The 25,124-nt window shown below is 36.4% G+C and overlaps 1 protein-coding gene across 1 annotated transcript in view; it reads right to left on the reverse strand.

Moving 5' to 3' along the window:
• The window catches only part of LOC103029152 (NACHT, LRR and PYD domains-containing protein 3-like), a 442,571-nt gene that overhangs the window by 202,311 nt on the left and 215,136 nt on the right, over positions 1-25,124 (reverse strand). Inside the window, exons 3-6 of the mRNA XM_049473016.1 lie at positions 13,032-13,139; positions 12,830-12,943; positions 8,743-8,862; positions 8,541-8,654 (exon numbers count right to left, since the gene is read on the reverse strand). Coding sequence (XP_049328973.1) covers positions 8,541-8,654; positions 8,743-8,862; positions 12,830-12,943; positions 13,032-13,139 — 456 coding nt within the window. The remainder of the gene's footprint in view (positions 1-8,540; positions 8,655-8,742; positions 8,863-12,829; positions 12,944-13,031; positions 13,140-25,124) is intronic.

Consider the following 25,124-nt stretch of genomic DNA (forward strand, 5'->3'; position numbering starts at 1 on the left):
ATTCAACTTAGAAAGAGTAAGTAATGATTATTAAACATCCGTTTTATAGCACATCACTTCATATTTATAGTTTAAAACACCAAATCACATTTTACAGTGTTCACATGTGCTCTGGCATTAGTCACACCTACACACCTTTAATATGGAGTCCATATTTCTCCTGCTGATTTCTGGAGTCTCCTTCTGGACTCTGTCAGAAAACATAACATTAACATATGTTACTAAATGGTGATTGTGAATATATCTACAGAAAGAAAGTTCCAGAAGATCAACCACCACTGCAACACTCCACCAACCTTCACGCTCACCAAAAAGTTAATTCTAGATTTTATCAGATCAGAGAATCATGTTTCTCACAGTCTGGTGTTTTTTTGTAAAATCCAGATGTGTTTTTTTACAGAGGTGAGGTTTTTGTTTCCTCCATAAAGATCAGATAGCTGGAGAGCTGCAGTGATGGTTTATCTGCTGAAAGTTTCTCCCATCTGCACACAGGATCTCTAGAGCTCAGTCAGAGTGATGATTATACACTACACTGCCCAAAGTATTCATTCACCCAATCAAATCATTAAACTCAGGTTCCAATCACTTCCATTACCACAGGTGTACAAAACCAAACACCTCCACACACAGACTGATTCTATTTGTTAGAATTTGTATTAGTAGAATTGTTTTCTCTAAAGTGTGTTTTAGTATAGAAGTTATAGTTGTAGAATTCAGAGAAAACATAGAAGTGTCTTTTCATCTTATTCTCCAGAGTCACGTCATTCTTACCTGAGATCAGCAGAACTGTTGTCCTCTCTGAAGTGTAGAGGTTCACCCATTGACCGGTCACTCTTCATGGAGACACAGCTGGGTTCAGGTGAGTCTGATCTCTTATTCTGATCCAGTCTAAAACACAACCAGTATCAGACACCATCTACAACCTTTCCAGCATGTTGGTGTGATTCTACATTCATATGATTTTGATGGTAAATGAGTTTATAATTGGGAAGTTGAACTTGAACAACCTCTCAAGCTTTAATTCCTAAATCATGTTTCTCACATTCTGAGAGTCTCAAAGATGATTTAGAAAAACGAAGTTGAGACGTTGTTTAAAACATAAATTGAAAAAGAATACGTAAATTTGCAAATCCTTTTCAACTTATATTCAATTGAATTCATTTAAAAGACAAAATATTTAATGTTCAAACAAAATAAACTTTACTGTTTTTAGCAGATATTCACTCATTTTGAATCTGATCGTCTACAACACATTTTAAAGAAGTTGGGACGGTTTTTACCACTGTGTTAAATCACCTTCCCTTTAAAAACTCAATAAGCTCTCGGGAACTGAGGACCCTATGTGTGGAAGTTTTAGTTCAGGAAGTTCAACTAATGGTTTTCTGAAGTGATCCTGAGCCCGTGTGGTGATTACACCCCCTGATCACATGCAAAATGTGGAACTATGCACACAAGTTCAAAAACATAAAGCTCATGTGTAACATTGTGACTCCGAACTGCTAAACTCTAAGCACAATTCCACATGTTCTCACTCAAATATCATTCTAAATCACAGCAACACAAATTGCATCATTTACACCTTTGTCACCTAAGAATCACTGACCTTCAAATACATAAATTATAAATACATTTTTGTTACCTCTATTTATGTGAACATGTTTTTTATTTTTCTCATTGTACTTTTATAAGTGAAAATTACAGTTTTACAACAAACTACATACAGTAAAAATGGCTTAAATTTGTGCTGCATATACATGCAGTACTGTAATGCTATAAGGGGGGGGTCCTACTAAATATAAAGAACAGAAAGACAACATATTTCCATGGACTTGTATGTATTTAAATTTGTACAGTGGCCTCATGAAGTCAAAAACACAACCAAATACTTCTGATAACAGTGCTCTGAACTGATCTTGTCAGTGTTTATTTGATGCTCTGTAAGAGACAAGTATATAAAAAGCTGTGTTTGTTGTTTTGGTGGAAGGAATCAGTTTTGATAGAGATTTGTAGAGTTTCAACAAAGCAGTTAATACTTTTTAGTTTGTGTTTAGAGTTTTGAGAAACTGAGCCAAGTTTCTAGAAATGCGTTTAAACATTTGGGAAAAAACTTTAATATCCCTTCCAGAATGATGTTAGTTTTTAATGCAGTGCCGCCAGAGGGGTCGGAGGTCACGGGTGTCTAATGTTGGTTTTCTGCAGCTTACTTGCAGAGATTTCACCAAATTCACAGAATCTTTTTTTTAGTTTAGTCTAGTTTATTTTGGTTCATCAAAGTTAAACCCTTTTATACTACACACATTCTTTCACCCACGAAAAAGAAGTAAAGAAAAGAATATATATATATATATATATATATATATATATATATATATATATATATATATATATATATATAATAATAATAATAATAATAATAATAATAATTATTATTATTATTATTATTATTATTATTATTATTATAATAATGAGAATTAGTAATAAAAAATTCTCAGTTTCAAACCTGATAATGACCGAAAAGGTGTAGTCTAATAATAATGTCAAATCATACACATTAATAATACAGGAGTATATTAATGTTAATAAACATATCAGAGCCTCCCATCATTAATAGTAGTTAATTCCTCATATTTATAAGAGCTTATCATCTTATCTTTAAACATTCTTTTAAATTTACAAATTTACACATTCTTAAATCTTTTACACATTTATTCCATAACTGAACCCCTTTAACAGATACACATCTATTTTTTAAATCAGTTCTTACTTTAGTTTTTTTAAACACACACCTACTCCTCTAAGTTCATATTTACTCTCTTTAATTTCAAACAGCTTCTGGATACAGATAGGAAGTAAATGGTTTTGTGCTTTGTACATTAACAGTGCAGTTTAAAGGTTGACTATATCACTGAATTTTAAAATATGTAGATTAATAAATAATTTGTTGGTTGGTTCATAGTGCGTTTTTTTAACTTATAATTCTTATAGCTTTCTTTTGTAATATGAAGATTTAAAGGTTTAGTGTTGGTTTTATATGTGTTTCCCCACTGCTCCACACAATAGCTCATGTATGGAACAATGAAGGAACAATACAGTATATAAAGTTAATTTAGATTCAATATATCTTTAGTTTTATACAGTATTACCAGAATTTGAATTGTTGCCAGCATCATTTATGATTGACATCTATGATTAACAACATCAATCTTAATTTTAACTGTATTTCTAATTTGTCTTTTACCAAATATTATGAATTTTCTTTTACAAACCATTTCTTTAAGACTGTCAGTTCCCTTTCCATCGTATTCAGTAGCTGTTCCAAACATTTCTCAGAGCAGCATAGATTAGTATCATCAGCAAATAATGCACATTTTAGCAATTTCAACTCTTTACAGATATCATTTATATACCAAAAGATTTTGCTTTGTACGGCCCAGTGTCAGAAAGCTGGGTTTGCGTCATAGGTCATGGGTCTTTCAGCAGGACAATGACCCAAACATACTTTAAAAAGCAGCCAGAAATGGATGGAAACAAAGCGCTGGAGAGTTCTGAAGTGTCCAGCAATGAGTCTGGATCTAAATCCCATTGAACACCTGTGGAGAGATCTTAAAATTGCTGTTGGAAGAAGCACCCTTTAAATATGAGAGACTTGGAGCAGTTTGCAAAAGAAGAGTGGTCCAAAACTCCAGTTGAGAGGTGTAAGAAGCTTGTTGATGATTATAGGAAGTAATTGATTTCAGTTATTTTTTTCCAAAGGGTGCGCAACCAAATATTAAGTTGAGGGTACCAATAATTTTGTCCGGCACATTTTTGAGTTTTGTCTAAAATTATGTCAAATTTGCCTTTTTTTCCTCTGTTTTTTTGTGTTGTTCCAATACACACAAAATAAATGAACATGTGTATAACAAAACATGTGTAATTGCAATAGTTTTGTGGGAGAAATACTTCATTTTCTGTAAAGAATTCAGGGGTGCCAACACTTTCGGCCATGAATGTAGGTATTCTGTAATTATTTCAGTGTTGAATACAAAGTTTTGAACCATTACATTACATTACATTTGGCAGACGCTTTTGTCCAAAGCGACTTACAATAGTCAAGTACAAAAGTAATAGAAATTAAGATAAACCATTTTTATATAGGGCTTAAAGGAGGTCGAAGGGAAATAAAGGGATAGAGAAGTGAAGGGGGGGGGAGAAGGAAATGGGGTTAGAAGTAGTGAGTTAGAGGTGTTAGGAGAGTAAGTGCTCTTTGAAGAGCTCTGTCTTCAGGAGTTTATTAAATATAGTGAGAGATTCTCCTGATCTGGTAGTAGAAGGTAGTTAGTTAGAGGTGTTAGGAGAGTAGGTGCTCTTTGAAGAGCTCTGTCTTCAGGAGTTTATTAAAGATAGTGAGAGATTCTCCTGATCTGGTAGTAGAAGGTAGTTAGTTAGAGGTGTTAGGAGAGTAAGTGCTCTTTTGAAGAGCTCTGTCTTCAGGAGTTTATTAAAGATAGTGAGAGATTCTCCTGATCTGGTAGTGGAAGGTAGTTTGTTCCACCATTGGGGAACTCTGTATGAGAACAGTCTGGATTGCTTTGTGTGAATGTTTGTTTGGTAAAGGGAGGCGACGTTCACTGGAGGAGCGCAGCGGCCGGGAGGTAGCGTAAGCCTTCAGGAGCGAATGCAGGTAGGAAGGAGCTGTTCTGTCATCACCTTGTAGGTGATTGTAAGAGTTTTGAATTTGATGCGAGCATCAACTGGTAGACAGTGGAGCTCAATGAGCAGCGGGGTGACATGTGCCTGTTTTGGTTGGTTGAAGACCAAACGTGCTGCTGCATTCTGGATCATCTGGAGTGGTTTTACTACGCAGGCCGGGAGGCCAGTTAGTAGGGCATTGCAGTAGTCGAGGCGTGACATAACGACTGCTTGTACCAGGAGTTGGGTGGCCTGTTGCGTCAGAAACGGTCTAATTTTTTTGAATGTTATAGAGCACAAAGCGGCAGGACCGAGCAACTGAGGCCACATGGTGCGTGAAGAAGAGCTGGTCATCAACCATAACACCCAGGTTCCTAGCAACCTTACTGGCAACCTTAGCAACCTTACTGAACCACTGTGTCAATGTTTAATTTGTTCTAAAAGTAACATTATATTGACATGATAAACGGTGGCAATTACCAACAGTGTGAATTGATTTAGGAATAAAACAGCATAATTTTCCAGTAATTGATCAAAATATGTTTCTTGTAATTATTAAAAAGTTATTACTATTGTAATAATGTATTGTAATAGAACAGATTCTTCCCAACCCTGGATGCACAGTAGGGAAAGTAATTATTTAATCCGCTGCTGATTTGTAAGTATGTTTATTTTAACAGATACAGAATATCAACAATAATCTGAAAAAAACATAAAATAAAATATATTTACTTTGCATTTAAAAAGGTTAAATAAGTAATTGATACTCGAGCAAAACGTGACTAATATGCTTCTTTTTAAGCTAACTCTTTGTTGCCCTCCCTGTTTGACAGAGGTGAGAGATTCTGTGAACAACAAATTGTACTTTTATTAAGTTTTCTTAGGTTCTAAACTGTCTCACTGCTTAACCCCCCATTCCCCTATACACTCCTAACCTTTTGCCCCTCACCCTTATCTCTCACATCTCTCCTTTGTTTAACATAAGTTGATAGAGACACCCCCAATGATGACACCCCCCACATACTCCTCCATAAACCCTTACCCTTTCTCCCCCTGCTGTGTTCAAAGCAGTTTCTCCTGTATGTAAAGTCCTGCTAAAATGTCTTAGTAGTTCAGCTCAGTCTAGTTGAGTCTCGGTCAGTAAGACAGTTCAGTCTAGTTGAGTTCAGTCTAGAGAGTCTCACACAGACAGTAACAGACAGACAAGTCACATGGACTAGTCAGGCGGACACAGAGGGAGCAACGACCAACTAAGCTGTGCCTGTGTAGATTTTCTGTCTGCACGAGAATAAACTCAAGTCATCTCTCAAGCTGTCTCCTGATTCCTGATTCTGACTCCTGATTCCTGAAAGCCGAATTTCTAACAACTTGGTGCCGTGACCCGGATGGCCTACTGAAACCTACTTGGTGAGTAAACGCCATTTCGAACTGAAGAGAAATTTTGGCTGGATGAAATAGGAGTCAGTAAATGTAATCCTCTCTGAACTGAGAGATGTTTGTTTGTTACTGCTAGAAGGTTAACATTAGTAACTATTATCCTCTCTGAACTGAGAGATGCTTGTTTGTTACTGCTAGAAGATCAGAATTAGTAACTGTTATCCTCTCTGAACTGAGAGACGTTTTGTTTTGTTACAACTGTAAACTTAAGATTTGTAACTGGGACCCTCTCTAACAAAGAGAGACGTTTTACTTAGTTACTTAGTAAACTTACTGCTGTAGTCCTCTGTGAAGAACATTTTGTTGGTAACTGCTGGTAGTGTCTTTGTTTTGCTATTGTTTCAGAAAGCTTGGTTTTGTTCTCTTGTTTTCTCACCATGTCTGCTAAAGGCCAAAACATTCAGAATCGTGCTAAACCTCTTAACTATAAAAGCAGCACTTTAGTTAAGGGAGGGACTGAAATGCCACAGTGGTCTGATTCTGATTTTGAAAGGGTAATCAGTGACATTGGGAAGAAACATATTTGTGAGCAAAAGTTAACTTAGTACTTTTCATCCAAAGGTTTCTCTGCTGATAGAGAATGGACTCTTGCTGAGTGTAAAACAGCTTTAGGTTACAGCCTCAAGCACTACTCAGTTAAGGAATGTCTTTTTGTTACTAAGCAGTACTGGGAATGCAAGTTGAAATCTATGGATGAAAAGTTAAAAGAAGCAGAAGGAAAGGTCTTAGAGCTAACTAGCGAGTGCAGAAGGCATAAAACTGCTACCAAACATGCCCAGAGCACATGTAAACAACTGCAGCAAACACTGACAGAAGTGCAACAGCAACATGCCAAACTTAAGTCAAAGTCAGGGCCTCAGTGTTCTTTCCCTGTTGCCCCTACTCCAGGTCAGCAGTGTTACAAAGAGGATGGAAATCCTCAAGTAACAGTCAGGCTGTATCCTGAATTGTCTGAGAGTGACCTCTCTGATGGGTCAGAATCTGTGTCATCAGATAAAGATTCTGACCATGCTACTGGTAAAACACACTTTCCAATCTGTGTTAAAATGAGACCTGTAACTGTTGTATCCTCTGAGGTACTTAATAGGAGAAATGCAGGTGGTGAAACCAGACTAGAAATTGGGCACATTCCTTTAGATGCAGCAATTTTGGACACAATATCCAAAGAGTTTAAACCTCCAAGGGAAATGGGGCTCGACTTCATTGACCTCATGCATAAGAAAAGGAATCTGTACTCACTACATCCTAATGACGCAGTAGCCATTGCTAGCCAAGTTCTTAACATCACAGATGGTAGAGAACTTGCTAAAAAGGTGTCAAATGCTTTGGGTGACAGAGGCCAGAACCTTGATAAAGAGTGGGAAGCTTTTGATGACTGGATTAAATGTAAATGTCGTAAAACAACTGATTGGGGGCAGATTACAAACTGCAGACATAGAAAGGGAGAGTCTGCAGCAGACTTCTGTGAAGGGTTTGAAAGAATTTTTCTGCGCCATTCAGGTATTAGCCAATACAATGCTGATAACATCAACAATACAACTTATGGTCCCCATTTTAGACAGCTGGTTGAGTCACTACAAACAGATCATAGACAAGCTCTGGTGACTGCTGTTCCAAACTGGAGGAAAACTAAATGGGTTGATCTTAAGAATGAACTGGACCGTTTGGATGTGGATCTTGAACCAAACCATGTTCCTGCATCCATACACATCCTCACAGAGAATGGATCAAACTTGGGTTCCAAACGATTCTCTAATCAGAAAAAAGTGCCACTACTGCCATAGAATTGGTCATTTTTCTCGAGTTTGTCGTAAAAAGCAGGCAAAAAAGTCCTGCTAAAATGTCTTAGTAGTTCAGCTCAGTCTAGTTGAGTCTCGGTCAGTAAGACAGTTCAGTCTAGTTGAGTTCAGTCTAGAGAGTCTCACACAGACAGTAACAGACAGACAAGTCACATGGACTAGTCAGGCGGACACAGAGGGAGCAACGACCAACTAAGCTGTGCCCGTGTAGATTTTCTGTCTGCACGAGAATAAACTCAAGTCATCTCTCAAGCTGTCTCCTGATTCCTGAAAGTCGAATTTCTAACAGAGGGAATGGAGTATTTGGGGTCATATCCAGTATTTCTCTGCCTCCAAACACAGTGAGTCAAGTTCATGTTCATATGTTCTCATCTGACCACAACACTTCTCCTAAGCCTTCTCCCATTCATGGATAGTCTGTCTGTGTCTATTAAAACTATCTGGTATAGTTTTCTCTCTGTGAGCTCGTTTAGGGATTTTAGAACATTGTGATGTGGAAAAATCAGTGCAGAGGAACAGAATAAAGAACAACTGATGTGTGTGTGTGAGTGTGTGTGAGTGTGTGTGTATGTGTGTTATATGCTATAAAGGTAATTTACATTAAACTCTCTGAGGCTTTAAAGTTTCACTCACTTTGGGTCAGAAGTCACAGCTTCACTGCTGAAATTAGAAGGATTCCCCATGGACACGTCACTCTTCATAGACACACAGCTGGGCTCTGGAGATGCTGCTCTCTGGTTTTCAGTTCTGTTAACATTAAACACAGTAAAACTGCAGCATTTACACAGTAAACCCCGAAAACACAACACAGCTTTAATAAAGTGCAGTGATGTACCGAGACCCAGAGCTTCCTCCTCCACTGCTGAACCCAGGAGGTTCCCCCATGGACCCGTCACTCTTCATAGACACACAGCTGGGCTCTGGAGATGCTGCTCTCTTCCTCCTGTAAACAGATCTTCATGATGTTGTTCAGGTTGATTTGTTTTTTTCAGTCGGAGTGTAATCTGTGTTCTATGTTGTTAGTTTTTGTTTTATTTCTTGTCTAATAAATTATAACTTGAATTTATGTCTGCCTCCTCGTCTCCCTGCTGCAACCTTTGATAAAGAACTTCAGTTTTATTGTATTAATTGGCTGCAGTACATAAATAAATAAGTGGACTGTGTTAACTGTGTCACCTTTATTCTCCCTGGTAGTTGTTTCTCCTGGCCGTACACAGGAAGTTGAGAGATGTAAGAAGCTTGTTGATGATTATAGGAAGTAATTGATTTCAGTTATTTTTTCCAAAGGGTGTGCAACCAAATATTAAGTTGAGGGTGCCAATAATTTTGTCCGGCACATTTTTGATGAAATACTTCATTTTCTGGAAAGAATTCAGGGGTGTTTAAATGAGCAAAATCTGTTCAGAATGATGTTGAAGAAGACCTATTATTAAAAAAAAAATAAATTGTATTAAGAACAGATTTCCAAAAGATTAAAACACCAACAACGAGAAATATGACCCACAAAAATGATGTCTGAATGACCTTCCTCTAATCTAATATAATTAAACATGGTTTGAGAATATAAAATATTTTCTTAAGAAATTAACATTTTAATATTTAGCATATAGCCTGTCCAAAAACATAAAAAACGGCTATGCACTGCACACTCATTAAACCAAAATAACAATAACAATAATTTATAATTAATTTATAATTAATTTATAATTATTATAATTTATAAATATATAATTAACAATGTTTAAGAATATAAAATACTTTCTGTACAAACGATTTTGTTATTTTAAGCATATAGCCTAATTTTATGGCCTTTATTTTAAGCGTATAGCACTCTGCACTTAACACACTCTACGAAGCCGACACACGTGTTGTTTCTATCAACTATTAACTTGAGTTAGCTCCATACCTCTGACTGTCCTTCGCATTGGACCAAATTTAGCTCACCTTATGTAATGTTTCTCCTCACTTCAGAAGACTCCATTTTGCTGGCTATTTAGCTACACACAGCTCTGCAAGACAAGTGCGTAATGCGTAGTGGAGGAGCGCATGTGTGAGTTCGGATCGGGAATCGGGTCAGGCTCGGGCTGATAATCTAAACTCTACTGCTGTGGAAGCTTGAATAAAGCGCTGAAATCATTTATTTTTATTTTTCCAAAAGACATCGCGAATAGAAAGCCTGCCTGCTGACCGACGTCGGAAAGCAGAGACGCCTCTGTTTACCAGCCGTAACTATAACATAAAATATACTTAAAATGTGCCCAGTAACTATTAGTTACTAGGTATATTTTTTCTCACATTTACAAGAATTTATATTTATGCTTACTACACGGACTTACTCCTAGATTAACATAGGAGATGTTTTGTCGTTTGAGAATTAGACAGATACACCTGATGCTTATTCTCGCTCATTCTCTCTCACATCGTGAAAGTGCAGTTTAGTGACAGTGCCACAATAATAAGATAAAAAGATGAAAGGACAATTTAAACAAATACAACATTTATTTAAAACAATAAACTTAGGTTCCTTACTGTATTAAATCTTTTTGCAACATAGTGACAGTGCCACAGTAATGAATGACTCATTTCTAGCATGGTTAACTAAACCTGAATTCATTTCTAAATGTAACACAGCCACAAGGTCAAGAGTGGAACGTTAGATATAATTATGTACAAAGAATTATGCTTTTTAACTGTACCGCGGAGCTCACCTACTGTCGCACAGAGCTTTTTAACTGTACCGCGGAGCTCACCTACTGTCGCACAGAGCTTTTTAACTGTACCACAGAGTTCATCTCCTGTCGCACAGAGCTTTTTAACTGTACTGCGAAGCTCACCTACTGTCGCACAGAGCTTTTTAACTGTACCGCGGAGCTCACCTACTGTCGCACAGAGCTTTTTAACTGTACCACAGAGTTCATCTCCTGTCGCACAGAGCTTTTTAACTGTACTGCGAAGCTCACCTACTGTCGCACAGAGCTTTTTAACTGTACCGCGGAGCTCACCTACTGTCGCACAGAGCTTTTTAACTGTACCACAGAGTTCATCTCCTGTCGCACAGAGCTTTTTAACTGTACTGCGAAGCTCACCTACTGTCGCACAGAGCTTTTTAACTGTACCGCGGAGCTCACCTACTGTCGCGCGGAGCTTTTTAACTGTACCACAGAGTTCATCTCCTGTCGCACAGAGCTTTTTAACTGTACTGCGAAGCTCACCTACTGTCGCACAGAGCTTTTTAACTGTACCGCGGAGCTCACCTACTGTCGCACAGAGCTTTTTAACTGTACCACAGAGTTCATCTCCTGTCGCACAGAGCTTTTTAACTGTACTGCGAAGCTCACCTACTGTCGCACAGAGCTTTTTAACTGTACCGCGGAGCTCACCTACTGTCGCGCGGAGCTTTTTAACTGTACCACAGAGTTCATCTCCTGTCGCACAGAGCTTTTTAACTGTACTGCGAAGCTCACCTACTGTCGCACAGAGCTTTTTAACTGTACCACAGAGTTCATCTCCTGTCGCACAGAGCTTTTTAACTGTACCACAGAGTTCATCTCCTGTCGCACAGAGCTTTTTAACTGTACCACAGAGTTCATCTCCTGTCGCACAGAGCTTTTTAACTGTACCACAGAGTTCATCTCCTGTCGCACAGAGCTTTTTAACTGTACCGCGAAGCTCACCTACTGTCACACAGAGCTTTTTAACTGTACCACAGAGTTCATCTCCTGTCGTGCGGAGCTTTTTAACTGTACCACAGAGTTCATCTCCTGTCGCGCGGAGCTTTTTAACTGTACCACAGAGCTCACCTACTGTCTGACGGAGCTTTTTAACTGTACCACGGAGTTCATCTCCTGTCCCGCAGAGCTTTTTTTTTTTTTTTTTTTGGCGCGGTGCCAGAGTGTTATCACCCCTGAATAATGTATTGTAATAAAACCCTGGATGCACAGCAGGGAAAGTAATTATTTGATCCCCTGCTAATTTTGTAAATAGTTTTTTTTTTTTCAAATTTTTCCCATTTACCCAACCCACTCATTAGGACTCCTCCTATCACTAGTTATGCCCCAACACACCAGGAGGGTGAAGACTAGCACATGCTTCCTCTGATACATGTGAAGCCAGCCACCCCTTCTTTTCGAGCACAGCGGCTCGGCTCTGGTACATCAGCTCACAGATGCCCTGTGCTGCAGACATGACAGTAGGAGTGATGTGGGGAGAGAGCGCCATCTTTGCTCAGTGCCGGCTTGCTGACTCCATGAGCGGGGGTTCGAACCTGCACCCTCCTGCTCATAGTGGCAGTGCTTAAGACCTCTGGACCACTCAGCACCCCATAAGTAGGTTTATTTTAACAGAGAGTCACAGAATGTCAACAATAATATGAAAAAAATAAATAAATAAATAAAATAAAATATATTTACTTTGCATTTAAAAAGGTTAAATAAGTAATTGATACTCGAGCAAAACATGACTAATATGCTTCTTCTTAAGCTACCTCTTTGTTGCTCTCCCTGTTTGGCAGAGGGAATGGAGTATTTGGGGTTATATCCAGTATTTCTCTGCCTCCAAACACAGTGAGTCAAGTTCATGTTCATATGTTCTCATCTGACCACAACACTTCTCCTAAGCCTTCTCCCATTCATGGATAGTCTGTCTGTGTCTATTAAAACTATCTGGTATAGTTTTCTCTCTGTGAGCTCGTTTAGGGATTTTAGAACATTGTGCTGTGGAGAAATCAGTGCAGAGGAACAGAATAAAGAACAACTAATGTGTGTGTGTGTGTGTGTGTGTGTGTGTGTGTGTGTGTGTGTGTGTGTGTGTGCGTGTGTGTGCGTGTGTGTGTGAGTGTGTGTGTGTGTGTGTGTGTATGTGTGTAATATGCATTATAAAGGTAATTTACATTAAACTCTCTGAGGCTTTAAAGTTTCACTCACTTTGGGTCAGAAGTCACAGCTTCACTGCTGAAATTAGGAGGTTCCCCCTTGGACCGGTCACTCTTCAGAGACACACAGCTGGGCTCTGGAGATGCTGCTCTCTGGGTTTCAGTTCTGTTAACATTAAACACAGAGAAACTCCAGCATTTACACAGTGAAACTCCAACACAGAGCACATCTTTAATAAAGTGCAGTGATGTACCGAGACCCAGAGCTTCCTCCTCCACTGCTGAAATTAGGAGGTTCCCCCATGGACCGGTCACTCTTCATAGACACACAGCTGGGCTCTGGAGATGCTGCTCTCTTCCTCCTGTAAACAGAACTTCATGATGTTGGTCAGGTTGTTTTTGTTTTCAGTCAGAGTGTAATCTGTGTTCTATGTTGTTAGTTTTTGTTTTATTTCTTGTCTAATAAATTATAACTTGAATTTATGTCTGCCTCCTCGTCTCCCTGCTGCAACCTTTGATAAAGAACTTCAGTTTTATTGTATTAATTGGCTGCAGTACATAAATAAATCAGTGGTCTGTGTTAACTCTGTCACCTTTATTCTCCCTGGTAGTTGTTTCTCCTGGCCGTACACAGGAAGTTGAGAGGTGTAAGAAGCTTGTTGATGATTATAGGAAGTAATTGATTTCAGTTATTTTTCCAAAGGGTGTGCAACCAAATATTAAGTTGAGGGTGCCAATAATTTTGTCCGGCCCATTTTTGGAGTTTTGTGTAAAATTATTTCAAATTTGCCTTTTTTCCTCTGTGTTTTTGTGTTGATTCAATACACACAAAAGAAATAAACATGTGTATAACAAAACATGTGTAATTGTAACAATTTTCTGGGAGAAATACTTCATTTTCTGGAAAGAATTTAGGGGTGCCAACACTTTCAGCCATGACTGTGTGTATTCTGTAATTATTTCACTGTTGAATACAAAGTTTTGAACTACTGTGTCAATGTTTAATTTGTTCTAAAATTAACATTATATTGACATGATAAATCAACAACAGAGTGAATGCATTAAGGAATAAAACAGCATAGTTTTCCAGAGTTATTGATCAAAATATGTTTCTTGTAATTATTAAAAATTATTACTATTGTAATAGAACAGGGGTGGGTTTCCCGAAAACAACCTTAGCCAATAACGAACGAACTAACGAATGACGTGAGTAAAGAACGAGCCAGTTCTGCGAGTGTTTCCCAAAGAGCTTCGCAACGCGAAAATTAACAAACAGGTTTAAAGAACGTCTTTGTTGACTCCTCCCCCAAAACAGCACATTCAATCTATCCACAAATTCCACACTGCCAAAATGCAGTATTTATTCACTATTATGCCCAAAAAACATAGAAATGTGTTGTAATCAGCAACATTATCCATATTCTGAAATTTAACTTAAAAAAGGATGTACTTTGGCATTGATAAAATACTCATAAACATACATACATAAATGAATACTCGAAAATCTAATCTATTTAAAACATTAAACTTTTTTTTTACTTCTACTTACTGTTAATATAATATACTATATTAATATACATTATATTAATATTATTAATAGTAATATACATTTATTATTATTTATATTGTTGTTGTTATTATATTTTATACATTTAGCTTTGAGGACAGATCTGCGCACTCTTTGTATTTTAATCTAAGTATCTTCATGAGGGAGAGTCATCTGGAATAGTTTTCTCAGCGTCTTGAAGGAAGGAGTTCCTGGAGGTGCTGAACAATACTTCCTGCTTTTCCTTCATGCTGTGAAGCTCCAGCTCATCCTAAATCACCATCTCAGTTGTGTTTAGGTCAGGGGGTTGTGGAGGCAATGTACCTTTTTGTTTACTAGATAATTCCATATGCTTCAATTAATAGTTTTCATGGTTTTAATATTAATCGACAATGTAAAAAAAAAATTAAATAAAAACATTGAATGAGACGTGTCCAACTTTTGACTGGTATTTATATATTTGCGAGCTGACACACCCCAGAGTTTGCCCAGATGAACGGCCACAATGTTGGATAGAATCACCTGATTAAGGAATAATATTAAATATTACCTGCACATTCACCGATACCCTTTACAATACGTGTAGGTGTGATTAAAGACACCGCAGACGTCCCTGCACCGGACCTACAGTACCAGGGATTTTCCCAATAGCATGGAAATATATAGTGTTGTGCTGTAATTCCCGGGCTGGTGGGACGTATATATAAGTGTGTGTATGACACAGTAACAGCCTGATTACAGAATCCACGGACTTGGAGACTTTGCAGCTTTGCTTAATGCAGCATTAATGTCAAGAACTCTACCATCGCTAATCTGGATTTTAATAATTTATTTGTGAGTTTGATTGGTCAATTCCAATATGTCCAGTTAGACTACAAGCCACAGACAAAGTAGGCATTATAATATAATATAATATAATATAATATAATATAATATAATATAATATAATATAATATAATATAATATAACTCATTCACTCACTTACTCATCGTCAACCGCTTTATCCTTTAAGGGTCGCGGGGGGGCTGGAGTCTACCAGCCAGCATCGGGCGGAAGGCAGTATACACCCTGGCAATCCATCGCAGGGTAGACAGACACAGACAGACACACATCCACTCACACACTCACCTAAAGGGCAATTTTATCTGACATCCAATTAGCCTGAACTGTGGGAGTTAGTCTTTGGACTGTGGGAGGAAACCGGAGCACCCGCAGACACGAGGAATAATATAATATAATATAATATAATATAATATAATATGATATAATATAATTATATAATAATATAATTGATTATGGTTAATAGTAATATAATACACTTGGTTCAACCATGGAAATAATATTTTTTCTCCCTCAAAATTGGCGGTCCCTGGTGTTTAAGGTGGTGAACTGCATGCAGAATTTCCTTTAAGTAGAACGTTAAGAATAACGACTGGGTGAGAGCACTCGTTAATCTGCGAGCGAGTTTACGTAGTACTTTAGTTATGCACCGGTTTGGGAAACACTAAGCTTTCGGGAAACCCACCCTGCGGGTGCTCCGGTTTCCTTCCACAGTCCAAAGACTTCAGGCTAATTGGATGTCGAATAAAAATTGCCCCTTAGGTGTGAGTGTGTGAGTGGATGTGTCTGTGTGTCTGTGTCTGTCTGCCCTGCGATGGATTGGCGGCCTGTCCAGGGTGTATAGCCTACTGCCTTCCGCCCGATGCCGGCTGGTAGACTCCAGCCCCCCCGCGACCCTTAAAGGATAAAGCGGTTGACGATGAGTAAGTGAGTGAATGAGTTATATTATATTTGAAGAATTATTTGCCCTCTTACTGATTTATTTTTTTTGTCAGATTTCCATTGATCAGGGTCTCGTTTCACTAACGTTGAGACGTCTGTGCAAAGATCTACCAGATGTGTCAGTTTTCTGCCTCTTTTTAGTGAGCGTGTCACAAAGAAATCACAGAAAATGAGCGCAAATTATAGTGTGCAGTCTACCAAATCAAATATAAGGTAGACCTGCTTTTTTACTACTTACATAATCCCATTGCAGTTATGTTATGTTTAATAATATGGTTTTATATATATATATATATATATATATATATATATATATATATATATTATGACAAGCCAGAGCCGATGTTATGATTACTGTTTTATATGAACTTAAAGAGCATTCATGGGATTAACATTAAATTTTTCAGAAAAAGCTTATATGGTGAGTGTCACGCCGCCTCGTTCTCCTTCCACATTACCGGACTCCATTTCCCAGAATCCTGTTGATTATGACACCAACAGTATCCGTTCTACTTCACCCAATCACATTTCGCTCCGACGCTCTGATTCCCCGGTGTTCTGAGTTAGTTCCGGTTCATACCCATCTAGCTCCGGTATTTAAGTCTGCAGTTTGTAAACAAACACCGCGAGGTATTGTTAACTGATGTTGCATACTAAGCGTTCTCCTATCGTTTCTCGTTTTGGCTTTATGATTACGACTCTGTTTTTGGATTATTGGTTTATGTCTTTTGTCTTGCCCTTATTGGATTTATTGCATGGTTGGACTGATACTCGGTTACGAACTCGGACTGTACTTTCGACTACGTCTTGGTTTTTCGGTGAGATCTTTGTTTGCCTGGCTTTACTGTTTCTTGTTATACTGCCTGTTAATAAACCTGTTTGCTTATTTTACTCGGCTTGCGTCACTCCTCACTACCTGGCGCTACAGTGAGACCCTCCCAATCACATTTCACAAAGTTTGATTTTGAATAAAAACAAGCAAATTAATTTATTTTCTGTTTAAATCATAAATAAATAACCCAGATGTCTGTTTGTGAGTCTGCTTGGCTAAAAGTTCGGGCATAATATTTTGAAGCCACCAATAAGTAAAATATTTTCATATATATATATTTCAAAATATTTCCTTTGTTTAACACATTTTATAGTATATTATTCACAATTGTAATATTTTACAGCAACACTCAATTATTCATGCAGATTCACTCACTTACTCAGACTCAGTTACTCTTGAAAAAGTTCAATCTGACCCAGAGTCAGTTCCCTGTAGCACCTGAACATCCAGCTTCAGCACAAAACCAGGAAAATTATATATTATATAATAGTACATTATAAACACATGGTGCTTCTGTTTGTTTCTTTAAGTCGAAGCCAAATCTGTTGTTATATTATTTTAAATATTAGGTAATCACTGATCAGTTTTTTTTGTCATATGTATATAATTCAGACATTGCACGCAATATTTTTTCTATCAACAGTAAATGTAATGTGGAGTAACATGTTTAGGTTGTAAAGTCACCTTTAGATTTAACTAATAATAAACAGAAGTACAGAAAAAATAATATATTTTTTGTGATTAACTGTAATTCTGTAAATGTTGTTCTAAGTTACTATAGGCTGTCAAAACCCACTTCTACACCTTTAGATCTCTATATATCCATTCTGTATATTCACCACGAGCTCGTCTCCACCGCACAATCAATGAAAACGTCATATTTGTGAGGTAAACCTGGATTTACGTTAGTTCTGAAGTAGTTGCAGAAAGTCAGCTGATTTGAGAGCAATAGTTTTAGTGAAATGCGCTTCCTGTAGAAATTGTGAACTGCGAGAGGAAAAAGTCACAAATCGCAAATCGTGAAGCAAGCCCCTGATCAACAAACACATTTTAATATCAGACAAAGATAAAAAGCAATGTTTAAACTATGATTTCATTTATTAAAGGGGAAAAAATATATCCAAATCAACCTGTCCCTGTGTAAAAAATGATTCCTTAACCTAATAACTGTCTGTATTACTTTTGGCAGCAACAACTGCAATCAAGCTTTACCAATAACTGGAAACGAGTCTTTCACATCTCTGTGGAGGAATTTTGTTTCACTCTTCTTTACAGAATTGGTTTAATTCAGACACATTGGAGGATTTTCCGGCATGAATTGTTATTTTAAGATCATGCAACAGCATCTCATTAAGATTTTAGACTGGAGTTTATTCTGTCAAAAGCACCATTTCCCAAACAGGAAGATAAATAAACTAATTTGGATCTGTCGTTTTTCATGTAACTCAATGAAAGCAAAATATGATTTGAGAGAGCTGTACTCCACATTTATCTGGGGTCAGATGTTAATGTTAAAGTTATTGGATAGTCTGCAGTTAGCTGAGTTAGACAGGACATCAGTGTTGGAGCTGGTAAAGAGTCAGATCAGAGTAAAACCCTGAGGTAGGAGCTCTGGAATGGGGTTCCCAGTCCACAGGACATACTTATGAATAAAAGCTGTATCTTCCTGCTCTGAAGGGCTGAAAGACTCTTCTTTTTATGTCATTGGGCTTTACATGAACTCACACATTTATTATGATTTATTATGAGTTTCACATTCAAACCAGTTTTAGGTGAATTCACAAATTCTTGCATCAGCCTGTGTTTTTCCCCCAAACTGTGTTTTCCAGGTACAAAGTGCATTTTCATCAGATCAAATAAATGAAATGTGAGTCAGTTTACACAATCTTTGGACTGTGCTTTCCCAGATCAAATATTATTTGTTCTAAGCGTTTAGATCAGGGGTCAGCAAAGATATCGCAATTACAGATCTCCTACATACAGACCAGGATTCACTGGAGCACCAAACAGAGTAGAAATGAAAGCCTACTGACTACTGTTAATCTACTGAATCACTGGTGGTTGTGTTCTCTTTTACTTCAGCATTTTATGTTGTAAATACCTGAAAGTCAAATCAAAATCAAAAGTACTATTCAATATATTTTTTACAATATCTATTTTTAACGCTGAAGGAGTTAGAAATAACATATATTTCAAATTAATGTATTTTTTTCATATTTAAGGTAAACACAAGGGCTATATTTTTAAAAATCTGTAATACAGAATACTATTTGCTTAGTTGTTAAATCAATTTTACATCTTAATAGTTTAAACTAAGTTCTAATAAAAAAAGAAAACTGACACCTGACCAGGTAAAAAAGACTCAACGCCTCATTTATTTCCCTGTTGTATTTTTCTCCCACACATAATTACAGCATGTTTGATTGATCTGAGAGTTTCCTGATATTTAAATCCTGTAAATGTAAAGGCTAGAAAAGATACGCCTGTTAAAATAAACACTGTGTTAAAATAAAAATAAAAATCTTAATAGATTAATGATCCAGGTCCACATAAGAGAACATCTGAAACTGGACCTGGACTGTGGTTCACCTATTAGTGACCTCTGGTGAAGTTTAGTTCTCAAATCATGTTTTTTTTTGCATTTATTGGGTTATGGGTTGAACATTGATTATTTTTCGAAATATCCATGATTTATGGTCTGTATTTTGGTTGGAGTAAAATGGTGTGAGATCTGGTCATTCAAGCTCAGTAAGATTCTGCTTTATGTTCAACTAATAATTATTATTATTTTTAATCAAAGACAAGGTCATTGGGAGATTAGGACACGAATATTTTACACTTCTTTTACTTATACATATTACAACTCTTTAATTCTTCAGTTCTTTTCTGTTATAATTGCAGTAATTATCATTATTTTATAGACCCTAAGATAGGACCCTGTGGTACTCCACAGATAATTGTACAATAGAACTCTAATAGAACTGTGGTATTTTTTCAATAATGCCCTATTGGTAAATTGGATGAATAATCTACTGGTAAACACTGATTGATGAGTGCTACTTTTCGCTACTAATTTACATCACATTATTCTCTCACCTCTCAGCTTCCAGAGAGACACTCATTTTGGAGCTCATCTTCCTCCTTCAGATTACACCTAATTCTGTAAACACACACACACACACACACACACACACACACACACACACACACACAGTTGAGACCACATGTTGCTTTCATCTTAAAGTTGTTATCTGAAATATTTATATGTATTTCTGTTCTCTTTGTGTCTAAAACTCTTTAATATCAGGTCAGACAGTAAATTACGAGGGTGAAGTTAGTTTGATATTCGCAGCTACAGCTTTACTGAACGGCCTTGAACTAAAGAGAGCGTTTACACAAACCTGCTGCTGCTCAGATTATATTAAACCCTCACAGATCAATACTGACGGAGATAAAATGAAGGAAAGCAGTACAGCTGTTTATTAACATTGTAAAATATACAATATGCCATTAAATGTAATGTTATATAAACAATCTTCCATCACTTATTTTCTCCAGTTTAACTTACAATATAAATGTGCTGTTCTAGTGTAATTAATTTACTTCTTAATTAGAAAATATCTTAAATAGAGAACTAGTCTCATACTTGAAAGAAATCCGGCTAATCCCTGCTAATTTTATACTGTAAAATATATATATATATATATTGTGCACAAAAAAATATGAGGCAGATGTTCCAGTGTGATTTTAAAGGATCTTTGGGACAGAACAAATACATATCACATTAAGAGCTCTAGTCTCCTTTTTAAGGAATTTTTAGAATTAGCCTGGCCCGAGCTGATTTTATACTGTAAAATTAATTGGAAACATGGCAGACCAAGACAGAATGAAGCTCATGTGTATTGATTTATTTATATAATATTGTAATTATATAATAATCACTATAATGCTAGTTCCCAGGAACTGGAACATTATTCAAACAGTTTGATTTGTCCCTTCCAAAAATTACACAGCAGGAAAAGGAAAATTAGATCTGGCTTGTGTTGAGATTCTGTTCAGAAATGTCCTGCAGTCAGCAGCTTCACTAAACCCAGCTTTCATCTTGCCTGAGAGTCTGGTTAGTTTGTGCAGGTGCCGAGTTTGTGCCGAATTCTAAAAATCTTTTCTAATTTTTTAATTCTTTCTTTAAGTATTTTCTGACAGATACTCTGTCTACTATAACTGTATTTCTGTAGTTAACCCAACGTTCATGCTCAATGTATAATACCTGTATAAATATCAGAATTATAATAATAATATGGTAGCAGGATTTAACAAGGGGTTCATTTTCTGACGGTCACACATTGTATTATATTTGTATGACATGTTGCCAATTAATTTATCAGTATAAAATGAGCTCGGGCCAGGCTATTTTTAGGTTTTTCTAAAAGTAGAAGACGAGAACTCTTCATCTAATGTGGATTTGTTCTGGTAAAAGATGAAAAGGTCCTTCAAAATCACACTGGAACACTGGATATATATATATAACTGGCTCGGTATGCCATGTTGCCAATCAATTCTACAGTATAAAATCAGCTCAGGCCAGGCTAATTATAGATTTTCCTTAAAAAAAAGGAGAATAGGGCTCTTTATGTGATATGTATTTGTTCTGTTCCAAGATGGAAAATCCTTCAAAATCACACTGGAATATTGGCTTAATATTAATTTTTCATTACAAAATGATGCCATTTTGCCAATTAATTTACCAGTATAAAATCAGCTTGAGCCAAGCTAATTTTAGGTTTCTCTTAAAGAAGGACACTAGAACTCTTCATTTCATGTGTATTTGTTCTGGCAAAAGATTTTTGTGTGTGTACATATATTTTTTACAATTTGTAAAGTATGAGACTAGTTCTCAATTTAAGATATTTCCTAATTAAGAAGTAAATGATTTAAACAAGAACAGCACATTTATTTTGTAAGTCAAACTGGAGAAAATAAGTGATGGAAGATTGTGTACATAACATAACATTTAACGACATATTGTATATTTACTATGTTAATAAAGAGCTGTACTGCTTTCCTTCGTTTTATCTCCGTCAGTATTGATCTGTGAGGGTTTAATATAATCTGAGCAGCAGCGGGTTTGTGTAAACGCTCTCTTTAGTTCAAGGCCGTTCAGTAAAGCTGTAGCTGCAAATATTAAACTAACTTCAGCCTCATCAGTAAATTCTAGTATTAAAGCTTCAGTTTTTACCTCTGTGAATTTTATCCAAACGCTCTTCACCTTCTTCTCTCATCTAAACAGAAGCTGCTGAAGATTTGAGGCTTGTTGGAGATCCGGCGGCGCCTCGGCTCGCTGATCAGTGAGAGCAGCGCGCGCAGTTGGGGGGGGAGGAGCGGAGAAGTCAGGTCTCCACCTGCAGCCCACCTGAACAACCCAGGATCTCGCGATAATCGCGCTGTTTACAGCTGATAAAATAGACGCAGTAGAAATCCCTCTGATACTGGATGAAATCGAGTGTTATTAAATTAAGATAAAAAATAATGTTATATGTATTCGCTAAACATACACACTAAGAAAAGTAAGTACAAGGGTACAAAGCTTGTCGCTGGGGCTGTACCTTATATTGAGGTACAAAAAAGTACCTTTCAGTGAAAGTCCTTGTTTTTATGCCAGTAAAGATCATAAAGATTCTAAACATTATCATCAACTGAACATGGCTCAAAAACATGATGATCCAAAATTGTCTGGCTTTCAAATAAAAAAATTGCAATTAAAATATATATTGTTTATTAGTACAGTGATACAGAATACTGAATGTACCTTTTGACTGGTTAAATTGTACAAATCTGTACTTATTGCTGTTAGGAAAGACTTTGTACTTCAGAGGAAACAAATCTGACCCTGTAAAGACCAATATTGTACCTTTGAGGGTACAATTATGAAGAGTGTACCTTTGAGTACAAAAAAGTACTCATATCGTACCTCTGTTTTTTAGAGTGTACTGTCATGTTACAGATGTATTGTTTATCACTAAATTATTAAAGGGATTAAATTGTGCATTATTCAAAAGTCTGTTTTTCAGATACAGAAAAGTATATTTTCAGACACTGAAAATGAATCACACAGAACACAATCAGCTTTAACATTGTTTTATTATTACAGACCAGCTTTTCGGTTCTTTGTTTTTGGAAATAAATACATCATGAGATTTAATTGTTTAGCGCATTTCACCACAGAAAATAATGGAAGCAAGGAAAAGTAGATCTCAGTGTAACAGTTATGTAGTGCTTTTAAAGACAATTAATAAGAACAGCTGTTTTGTGAACATCATACATTTTAAACACCATGGGAATAAACTGAATGCAGCATTTTTAAATTTGGATTTTAATCTTTATTTTATTTTAGTGGAGGAGATGAAGATGAATGTGAAAGCCTGTATACAGGAAAAAAAGGAAATTATGAGAAATAGCATTTAAACCAAGGGTGGGTGAAATGGCCCAAAAATAATATGATCGTATTTCAGGGTATTTTTACAATAGCAATATTTTTTGGTGATATGACCAAACATTACATTAAACAATATATATATATATATTACAAGAATAAGCAACTGCAACAATTAAAATAAATATTAAACTATTATTCAGTATATGAGCTTCATTCTATCAGTAGAAACAAAAATACTTGTTTTTATATGAAAAATATAATAGTGTAACGTTTTTTTATCATATAAAATCTTTTGGTAATATAACTGCATATATGATATGATCTGGCACAGCCCTCATTTAAACCTCTATAAAAAGATCCTAAAGGTTCAGAATGAAACTAAATCTTTCTGGTTGCAGCTCAGTAAGAAATCACACAGTTTGACCACACCCCTCCCTTCTTTAACATATATTGTGTTTGAGGCTATTTTATACACTGTATTTAGATTTCCTACGGTTTACAGTTTAATAATAGAATTATCCTGCACACACTGTCTATTATAAACAGCTACAATAATACTAAGAATATAAATCATTATAGTTGTGTGTTTTTTCCTTCCAAAGGATTTTCCTTCATTGAATGAAAGCCGAGGTCTGTGTATCATCTTATACCACAGTGATGCAAATACACTAATAACACTCAAACCAACAACATGGGGTACAACAACAATCACAGCAACCACCTACTTACACCCTGTTAACCACAGACTGACCATCACCAAGGCAACCAGCTGAAATACTAAAGTGACGACCTTTCAACTATATAGAACCCAGTTATAATCAGCTTGGCAACAATATAACAATAACATCAGTTAATAAAAACATTTATCAGGTGTATTACTCCAAAAACATATAGCATGATATTAGTCCAGCATTATTTAAGCACTGCTGAGAACATAATTAATTTAATTAATTTCAGAAAAAAAAAACTGAAAAAATGTCAGTAAAATGTTTTACCAGTTTTTATGTTTGGGATTTCAGCTGACAAATCATACAAAAGTACATAGATAAATTAATCTGATACCCCATAATTCACTTCGCACTGGCAGTAACATCTAAACCCACCAGATGGAGCCAATGGACTATTTTTCATACAGTCCCTTACCAGCCCTACTACACCTTACAGACAGGTCATACTGTGGAGGAGAAACAGATACCAGTCTTCACACCTCAATAAAACCTTTCATATGTTTCATAATTAAACACAACAGAATAAACTCTGACTCAGAAAATGAAGACAGACATTGTTGGGTTTGATTAAACTATATGAAGTCAATATATTTATTTAAATATGTATTTATTCACATATTTTATAGGAACAATGCAGATAAACACTGATACACAAAATACAAGTTATGTAATGTAAATAGGAATTCTAGCTGAAGCTAATTTCCAGCTCCTGTTTCTGGTTAGAAGTGCTTAAAAGGAAATGAAACACATTTTAATGCTCTGTAAAAGTTAAAAGAATGAGTTTGGACAGAGTTTATACAGATTCTGAAGATTTCAACAAATGTCTAATTGATTTAAACAACATGATAAAAGTATAAGACAGTGCTGAATTGATCACTGTCGACTGGTTAACCCTCACTGCTCTACCTGCTATACAGAATATAAAAGTGTACTATACTGTATGTGTAGATTCAGATCTCTCTAAACCAGATTCCACACCACATTTTAGCACAGCCAATGATTTAGAGCTTGGGGTATTTACCCAAG

Source organism: Astyanax mexicanus, unplaced genomic scaffold (genome assembly GCF_023375975.1).
Source record: "Astyanax mexicanus isolate ESR-SI-001 unplaced genomic scaffold, AstMex3_surface scaffold_32, whole genome shotgun sequence".
In the NCBI taxonomy this organism is placed as follows: Eukaryota; Metazoa; Chordata; class Actinopteri; order Characiformes; family Acestrorhamphidae; genus Astyanax; species Astyanax mexicanus.